The sequence below is a fragment of the Alligator sinensis genome, unplaced genomic scaffold (assembly GCF_000455745.1).
Source record: "Alligator sinensis unplaced genomic scaffold, ASM45574v1 scaffold139_1, whole genome shotgun sequence".
Classification (NCBI taxonomy): domain Eukaryota; kingdom Metazoa; phylum Chordata; order Crocodylia; family Alligatoridae; genus Alligator; species Alligator sinensis.
The window spans coordinates 147064-156937 of record NW_005843273.1 but is presented as its reverse complement, the minus strand read 5'-3'; the positions used below and the strand labels follow the sequence as shown (position 1 = coordinate 156937).

The 9874-nt window shown below is 42.7% G+C and overlaps 1 protein-coding gene across 1 annotated transcript in view; it reads left to right on the top strand.

The window, feature by feature from the left end:
• The window catches only part of ASPM (abnormal spindle microtubule assembly), a 62795-nt gene that overhangs the window by 16199 nt on the left and 36722 nt on the right, over positions 1–9874 (top strand). Inside the window, exons 4-9 of the mRNA XM_006038182.3 lie at positions 273–374; positions 4660–4806; positions 5770–6012; positions 6180–6247; positions 8799–8940; positions 9029–9159. Of these exons, the coding sequence (XP_006038244.1) occupies positions 273–374; positions 4660–4806; positions 5770–6012; positions 6180–6247; positions 8799–8940; positions 9029–9159 (833 nt within the window). The remainder of the gene's footprint in view (positions 1–272; positions 375–4659; positions 4807–5769; positions 6013–6179; positions 6248–8798; positions 8941–9028; positions 9160–9874) is intronic.

Here is a 9874-nt window from a genome sequence, read left to right as displayed (position 1 = left end):
CCCCCCCGCCACTCCAGGACTTTTGCTTCAAATTTTCACCAACTGGCCAGGACACCCAGAGGGCCTATGAAATCAAGGACTGTCCTGACCAAACTGGGACATATGGTCACCCTACTTATAATACAGTGAAAACAGGCCCTATGTGCTTTGTCCAGCATCATATCTAATAACCAACAAAATGAATAAAGGGAGTCAGTGCTACAATCCTTAATTGCTTTGCTTTTTAATGGCAGTTTACCTTTATTACTGATGCATGATCTTTAACATTTTAGGTTCATCTCTTCAGAAAGCATCTAAAACTAGTAACAGGACAACTAAACCTGTGGTTGGTGTGGCACAGTCTCACCTGACCTTTGTCAAACCATTAAAAACAGGTAGGCAAATTTTCAATACCTACAGTTGAGGAGAGAAATGTTTCTTTAAATGAATCTTAGAATTGTTTCATTTCTATTAGAGATGCACCTCAATTTAGGAAGGATTAAACAAAGGTCTGTACCTCAAGTAACAAGTTTAACATATTACTGCACAAAATAGATTTCTAACTATCGGAGGAGTAAAATTTTGGACGGTCTTCCAAGCCAAGTTGTGGACGGTAAGAGCATGGAACATGAATCTCTTTCAAATTGAGCTGGATATGTTTATGGAAGGAGTGGTGTGATAGGACAGGGAGTTCTGGTTCAGCACAGTGTGGGATATGAAGTAATGTATTTTGTGGATCTCAGGTTGGGGTATAAAGGTGCACCCTGGGGAATTATGCAATTTTGTGCATAAAAGGTGTAACCCTGCATAATTGCATACTTTAACCATGGCTGGCTCTTTGATTTGGAGGCACAGAGCTGCGAGACCATACAGCTCTGAAAGTGGGGAGGGGCAATCTTGTGGGGGGGGGTGGGGGGAAAGCATGGTGTTTGTGGGTGGGTATTGGCCATGTGCCCCCAGGCCGGGCTGGCTGGCTCAGTGCCTCCACGTGGACTTTCAGCACTCCAGTGGGAAGCCACGTGTGGAGGCCTAGAGCCTGCCTGGCTTGATGCATCCATGTGTGGCTTCTTGCTGGGGTGCTGGAAGACCCATGTGAAGGGCTGGCCTGGCCTGATGACGCATGGATCAGGAACCACATGCTGCGGGCTAGGCAGGAAGCCGCATGTGGAGGCACAGTCATGCTCTGTTGGGCTGAGCGGGCTCCTGCTTGCCTCCACCTGCAGCTTCCTGCTGTAGTGCTGGAAGCCCCAGGTAGAGGCATGGAGCCTGCCTGGCTCAGTGGCTTGCGGCTACTGGTCCACAGGCCAGGAGTGGGCTGAGCCAGCCAGCTCCATGCTTCCATATGGGGTTTTCAGCACTCCAGCGGAAAGTCGCACACGGAGGCACAGAGCCCACCTGGCCCAATGGCACGTGGCTCCTGCCTCCAGTGCTGTGAGCCCCACGTGCTGGCCCCCAATTCCAGCGCTAAAGATTTCAGAGAAGTGTACAAGTGTTTCAGACCTCTGGCTGGAGAGCAGAAAAGTCTCCTTAAAGGCAAGCTTTCTAGCCAGGGGATGATATGGAAATGCTCCTTTGGCTCCCATCCACTCTTTTGCCAGATAGGTTGTCTCCAGTGGTTGCCATGTAGGCCTGGATCTGGGCTTTGGGCAGCTTCCACAAGAATGCCCTTGATCAGCTGCAGATTTTCTTTTTGTGTTGGGAGAGGTGTTTTTCCTGGCACAGGTGTAATGCCTGTCTGTAGCCAGAGAGTTTGCTGGTTGCCTATTGGGGCCAAGAGAAATTCCCATCCCCATGAATGCTACTGGGTTTGTTTGTTTTTTTACTTTCATCTAAGTCACTACAGTGTTGGCCATGTGTAAGACTTGGGGAGGAAGGGGTTGAAGCGGGAGAGAAGAGTTTTGACTGGGTTGTTCTGATGCTCCTGCCAGTACATAAAAAGAAGAAAACAGGTTTCTTGTTAGAGGTGTTTTGGTCTCCCACTGATTTCTTTGGGACCAGGAGGGAATTTTTCCTCCTGATCAGGTTATTGGGGGAGAGGGGGGTGTGGTTGTATCAAACTCCTCCTAAGATGTTCTGAGCATATATGAATCAACTCCATTGTTGCAGTGGCTGGAATTGGCAATGGCCCAATCTCCCCTTTTTTTCCTGATGGCATTTTTATATATTTGCTACTGAGTTTGGAAATTCCTTGGGTTAGCAATTGCCTGTGAATGCATGGGTCAGAACTCAGTGGTCTAGGTCAGGGGTCAGCACCTATGGTCTGCAGGAGCCATTGGATCCGGCTTGTGGACGTGGGGCTTTGGTGAGGGGGGACTTCAGCTGTGGGTGCTTTGCCTGTGCTGTGGTGGGTCACTCTGGCCCGTAGTCAGAAAAGGTTGCTACCCCTGGCCTAAGAGGCAACTTCCAGTCTTATTTTCACAATTAGTTTGATCAGTCTAAGGTAGGGGTGGCCAACCCACAGCATGCATGTCACAAGTGATATGGGCAGCCTCTCTGTCATCCAGCAGAGATGTCAGGGAAGAGAAAGCAGAACAACAGATTGGGAAGGGGTTAGGGTGGTACTTGAGAAGGTTGCAGAGCTTAGTTTATGGCACACCTGCCTTAAAGGTTGCCTCCCACTGGTCTAAGTTAAACACTGCTCTCATCCAGTTCTGCCTTTAAGTAGAGCAGTAGTACTTAACCTTTTGGCCTTGTGGGCCGGTTAAATGATGCAGGGCTGGTCTGTCTTATGTAGGATTGGTGGCCTGGATTGGGTCCTAGCCTGGACCTGCATATCTGATCTGGAACACAGAGCCATGTTATCTAGTTTTCAGGGCTCCTCATGGGTCCAGAAATTTGGCAGCACTGTTCCCTGCTGCCAAATCTCTAGACCCTTGGGGAGCACTGTGGGCTGGATGACACTGCTTTGCAGGCCAGTGGTTAAGCAACTGAAGTAGAAGACTATAAAAGCAATAATATTACCTTTCATAACTGAATAATATTCATAACTGCCAGTTTTTGTTGAAGATGTTTTCCAGTTTGCTATCAACTTACCATTCCAGATATGACTGAAAGGAGGTTCAGCTGTGGAGCACATTAGTTGTGTGCTCCCATAACAGTTGTGGTGCATATTAAATCCCATTGTGTCTCATTGCCGGTGCAGGGGGAACCTCATCCTAGGCTGCTTCTGTACCAACACGAAACAAGCTCACTGCTGGGAGCCCCCCTCAGCTGATCGGCTGCCAGCCATGGAGGCACCCCATGTACCCCCTGTGGCTGGGAGATGGCCACTGTGATCCTCCTGCCCTGGCAATTTCATGTACCTTTGGGATGAGGGGATTGCCGGGAAGCACACTACGGGGACCCAGTGTCTGCAGCTATGGAACTCTGGTCCTGGCAGCTGTAGGGTGCTGCTGGGACCCAGAGTCAGCAGCTGCTGAGGCTGAGAGTCCCTAAGTGTTGTGGTACTCAGCCCCAGCTGGACAAGGTGCACCCCTGTTGCTTGGAGCCCACAGCTGACAGGGCTCCCAACTGCAGGAGAGCCCCTGCTTCATGTGCAGATTAAAGCTTGACAGCAACTAACTTTAAAGTTAGTACACATTTTCACAATCTAACTGAGTGCATCTACACAAGATATTTTCTGCAGAGTAGACTTCTTAGCCCTGCAGTAAAATGTCTCTGTCTACAAGTGTGGAGGTATTAGGTTGGAATAAGCTAACTCTCCCATAGGTTAGAACTGCCAAGTACAAGTACTATCCTATGGCTGAGTTACTTACTTTGCCACAATGCATGTGTAGATGCTGATGGGGTTGGCTGCAGCACAATGGTACTTCAGTGCTGGGGCTGCTTGCTGGCTAGCCCAGGCACTAAAGCACCCTTGTGCCCTAGTCAGCCCCTCTGCAGCACGTTGAGCCAGGTTGGAGCGGCCTTGGACTAGCAGACTGACCACTGGGGCTCTGTCAGCCAGGGCTGCACCACCCTGGCTCAACTTGTTGCAGTCCCAGGAACACATGTAAGATGCTGCCCCTGGGAGCAATAAACTCAAGCGGGAACTATGCCAGAGTTTATTCAGTCAAATTAATTTCATATGTAGACATACCCATTTTAATAGCTGGTTGGAGCTTTTTATTGTGACTTCGCATGTGCAGCTGGTTTCAAGGTAACTGTGCAATTAACTAATCAGTCGCACAATACCTGTACAGTGTAGAGGGGACCTACAATTTGGAATATGGCATTGTAGAAGATCTGTGGTGCAATTTATTATAGGCAAAAATATGGTTATACTTTAGTGGTGTAGGTTGTAGCTGTGTTGGTCCAAGGACATAGGCAGACAAGGTTCTTCGGGTAAAGCTGATATCTATTATTGGGTAAATCTGATAAATATCGGGTTATACTTCAGAGGTCTTATTGAGTTTATTTAAAGACTCTAGATTGATATTCATTACACTGTAAAGTATTATATAATAACAAAAATAGGTATGAGCATAGCTGTTGTGTTCTGACTAGCTTTATTGACGACATGAAAGAATACAGTAAATGAACAATGGCATGTGGTTATTCATACTTTTCTTACGCTAACTCAGACAGTTTTCATAAAAATGAAATGTGAATAACTTTCTGAAATATGATTTACATTTTCCTCCTAACATGAGATTTACTTTGAATCACTTCTATATAGCTTATGCTTTTTCTCCTCTTAAGTCATTCCTAGGCATCCAATGCCTTTCGTTGCTAAAAATATGTTCTACGACGAACGGTGGAAGGAAAAGCAGCAGCGAGGCTTCACCTGGTGGTTGAATTTTATACTTACTCCTGATGACTTTACTGTAAAAACAAACATCTCACAAGGTACAGTACATAACTAGAAATTATGCATTTCTGCCCAATTATGGAAGACTTAAACATCAGTGAAAGATATACAGCACTTAAATTTTCTTCAAGTATTATTTTTATTAACTTAGGAGTCTAGTAGCCAAAAACTAGTATTTAAACTAACATACACACAAAAAGCTTGAATGGAACTCTCTAGGAAGAATAATCTCTATTCGTATATATCTTGCAGTTTTTCATTCTTTACCTTTTGGTCTAAGATTGAAATGAGATGCAAATGGATCATCATTACAACTTTCAGTGATAATTTGATCATTTTCGTTAGTTACTATTTGGTCATATTTCCAAAGAGAGATCCTTCAGGAAATTCTGAAGTGCTGTCTTCTAACAGTTTTATATACTTCTATGTTTTTGCGTTCTTCATCTTAGAATATTCTGTTTTCTTTGAAAGCTTTAGATTTAAAAGCCTTAGGTGATTCTAATATATTAGCTAATTTTTTGGCTTGATTTTAATTAAATAGATGCTAATAAACAAATGGTAAGAACCTACTCTATCTTTCAGGTGTCTAAGTTTGACTTCCTGAAAATCCATTAATGTATCTGTTTGTGTAATGGCCTGTCATTTAGTCTTAGAATTAAGTCATAGGAAACAGTGAGGAGAAGAACTAACTTACCTTTTTTGTATAAGCAGTTTTTCAGGCACTGTAATGGGTTTGAATAGGATCAGACTTAGGTGCCAAAGTCTATTTAGGTGTGTACTTGGTGGAGTTGAATCTGGTCATTGATATTTGAAGTAAGGACCTGGACAAGTTAATTGTCCTCAGGAACCTTGCTTATTCTAATGCTGAGTTCTGTTATGCCAGGTGCATTTTGTCAAGTGGTAAGTGTCTGTGTGAAATTTTTGATTTAAACACAAGTAAAATAATAGCAAGTAGTAAGCTGGTAAAACAGATGCATAATATGCTTTTATCTTTTAATCAGTAAATGCAGCTGTCCTTGTTTTGGGAGCAGAGCATTATAAAGCTAGTGTTCCTAAAGCACCAACAAAAGACGAAATGTCCCTGAGAGCTTATACTGCTCGATGCAGGTTGAACAGACTACGACGTGCAGCTTGCCGTTTGTTTACCTGTGAAACAATGGTTAAAGCTATTAAGAAGCTGGAAGTTGAGATTGAAACTAGGCGCTTGCTAGTTCGAAAAGATAGACATCTTTGGAAAGATATTGGTAAGAAACTATAAATATTGTTTTTATTATTTTCAATAAATATAAAAATTGTACTTGGAGTGCACAGTTGAATGTATTATGATTATAGAAATAAAAAGATCAAGTGGCCTTAGCACAATGAAACTATTTGAAACAGGTTTTTTTTACATATTATCATTCTATTGCAGGGGAAAGACAAAAAATCCTCAACTGGCTTTTATCTTACAACCCTTTGTGGCTACGTATAGGCTTAGAGGTGAGCACATAATTTTTAAATATACATAATTATGTACCTTCATTTGAAACAGGTTCTCCTGTTAAATTTCTTGCTCAGAAAAGTTATCCAGGTCACTGTAGCTGGCAGGCCATTCTAATTTTGTTGTTGTTGCTAACCTAGCAATATCATTTTTAAATTCATGCTTGCCAAGTATACCTTAAAAAAAAAAGAAAAAAGAAAAAAAAAAAAGTAAAATAAAGGTAAACCTGGCGAGATCATACACGCACACAGTCGTGTGTGTGTGTGTGTGTGTGTGTACACACACCTGTATACATATTCACAATATCTCTCTTTCTCTTGAGAGAGAGAGAGATTTGATGATTGCTATATTATGATATATAAAATACATATGTCTTGTGTGTATAGTGCGACTGATCAGAGGTCAGGAAAACAGACTGTTGCACAAATTGCTAGTTTTGTGCCCCTGGAGGCTTTCTCCAATTACCTCAAGGAGGGAGTCACACACTCAGGCTGGGTCCATTACAAGTTTATTGATTGCGCAATCGGTCGACAAAGGGGTTAAGTAACCCAAAGCAGAGTAGACCCTCAGTCTTTGTCTGAGGGTCTTTTATAGCTTACCTAAACAAAGAACTGTAGCGTGTCTCTTAACTATTGGCAGTTTCACAATTTTACCGTTACGTCTAAGTTTCCACAGGATGTCAGGGCCTTTTAAGTTAGACTCAACTTATTATGGGATAGATGAAGGCACATGCGTGTTGGGGAAGCTGTGGTAAGCTCAATGTCCTTTAGTAATCTCTTATCTTGGTGTAATTCTAGGTCATTGAACAGGTGCGATTGTGAAACTCTATGTGTAAAGCTGCCTTTAACCTATATGCAGAAGCTATTAGCAAGCCATGTTGAATACAGAAGCATAATGCAAAAATAAAGCATCATGTCTAATTTTAAGCCTTATGTCTAAAATCTAATGTATTTGTACTACAAGACCTTATGAAGAGAGGCTGAGAGCCATGGGACTCTTCAGCCTGGAAAAGCGCAGGCTCAGGGGTGATCTGGTGGTATATAAGGAGTGTATGTCAGGATCTGGGGGAACCACCTGTTCACCAGAACACCCCAAGAGATGACAAAGTCCAACGGTGACAAATTCCTCCAAGATCATTTTAGGCTGGACATAAGGAAAGACTTCTTTACAGTCCAAGCCCCCAAGGCCTGGAATATTCTCCCTCCAGTGCAAGCATCTACCTTGAACACTTTCAAGAGACATCTGGATGTTTATCTTGCTGGGATCCACCCCTGCTGACTTCCTGCACCTGGGGCAGGAGGCTGGACTCGATGATCAGCTGAGGTCCCTTCCAGCCCTAATGTCTATGAAATCTATGCAATCTTACATAATTCAGTATATTTGACTAGGCAATTTTAAAAGTGCCTTTCTGTGAGGAATAATTTCAGAATAGACCTGGACTCTATATCCCCTTCTATTACTTTAATTTACCCCTTTAGTAACTGCTTGCCAATTTTATTGCATATGGTACAACTATCTTGGACTGGTTAGAGAGTTCATCACCAAGGATCCTAGTTTTCCCTGATAAAAAAACCAGGATCCCAGGTGCGCCCAGGGATCCTGCACCCTTCAAAGCAGCGGCAGGTGCTGGAGGTGTGTCGCTGGGGTGGGGGGGAACTCGCATTGGTGAGGAATCCCCACGCAGCCCAGCTGTGCCAGGTCAAGCCCACTGGCTCTGGAGGCCCTGGGGGAGGGAAGTAGTGTGGGAGCTCAAGCCTGCAGCCTGTGCCTGCCCCAGGTACAGATCTGGGGAGCTTATTGCAAAACAGCAAAATCCATGGGTTTCTCTGGCAAAATGAGAAATCCACATTTGCCTCTGGTAAAAGCCAAAATATGCGCAGTTTACTTTTTTTTTTTTTCTGTGGGAAACAGAAAATCCAGATCCCTGCTCATCACTGAGGCAAAAGCTGCTTTTTTAGGCAGCAAGCCAGTACATGAGGTTGACTGTTATTTAACATTTTAAAGTTAAGCATAGGACTGTGGGGATAAGGTGGGTAATCAGAGGCTTCGAGAGCAGAGAAGGGGCAGAGGCTGCAGGGGTTGGGGGGTGATACGGAAGGGAAGGTGGATTTGAGGTTGCTGGGGGGAGCGGAGGCATGGGGAATGGGTGGGGAGAGCTCTACTGTCAGCTCTCCCTACTGCCTGTCTCTTCCCTCTCTTCCCCACTGCCTGCCTTCCTACCACTGCTTTCTCCGCTGCACAGGTAGGGGGTAAGAATTTTAAGATTCATATTTATACATTTTCTGTGTATAGTCTGATTAGAGTAAATATGGTATATCAATTGATATTAGTACAACTGTTATGTGTGTCTATAACATCTATTTAGAGAAATAGGATAACTTACTAGTTATTTTCCTTAATGAAAAACATTTTGGCATTGCGATTTAAAAAAAAAAAATATTGTTGTTATTTTTGAGTTATGAATCTGCTGAAATTCTAAAGAAAACGTGTAACTACAAGCATTTTTGAGTGTGCCACTTTTATATATTAATACTTATTTCCTCATTTTAGACTGTTTATGGAGAACTGATTGCCCTGGAGAGTAATAGTGATGTTATGGGTTTGGCAATGTTTATTCTAAATCGCTTGCTTTGGAACCCGGATATTGCAGCTGAATACAGGCACCCCAGTGTACCTCACCTTTATCGTGATGGTAACAATTTCTTTTCAAAGGCATGACCTTTATCATTTAATTTTGTATTAATAAACCAGACCTTTTATTTTTGTTTTTTATATTTCAGGTCATGAAGCAGCTTTGTCTAAATTTACACTGAAAAAATTGCTGCTATTAGTTTGCTTTCTAGATTGTGCCAAACAGTCCAGAATTATTGACCACAATCCTTGCCTCTTCTGTAAAGATGCAGAGTTCAAGGTAAAGTGAAAGACTGTGGTAGAAGACTTTTATGTTCAGACACAAAACAGTAATACGACTTGTATTCTTTATGCATGGAAAATACTTTTTTTTTTTTTTTTTTTTTTTTTTAGCTTTGATACTATCACTATTCATACTCTGATACGAACCTCCCTTAACAACCACCCTCATCCAGCTGATCACTAGCTGAAAGATCTACCAGCAGGACCTTTGCAACGGGTGCAGTCCAAAGGGAGAACTCAAAAGCCTTATATCATAGAAGCTTGCTCCTTCACTTTTCTAAGGCTTAGTTCCTGAAGTGCAAGAATGTTAAATATATTAAATATTTATCTCACACAACATTGATTAGCCGAAATGTTTAATTCTCAAAATGCAACTGGAATTTTTTTAGACGCCTACAATATTTTGGTTTAAAAAAAAAAAAAAGGTTACATGACTGCTTGACAACCCAGCAATGTGTCTGGATAGTAGGGCTTTTTGCCACAGCTTCCAGATCCACTGTGTAAGGACAGAAAGCATACAGGGGTTAATGTCACTGCCACTCACTCTGTTGTCACCAATTTGTATCTCCAATAGGGATAGCAAACCAAAAAAAAATTGTAGTGATGTGAGCAATGGTGCCATTAATCCATGCAAGTCAGATGTTTGACACCCTTGGTCTATAACAAGAAATGTATTAAACCAGGAGTTTCAAACTCACTTGGGTCTGCTGAAC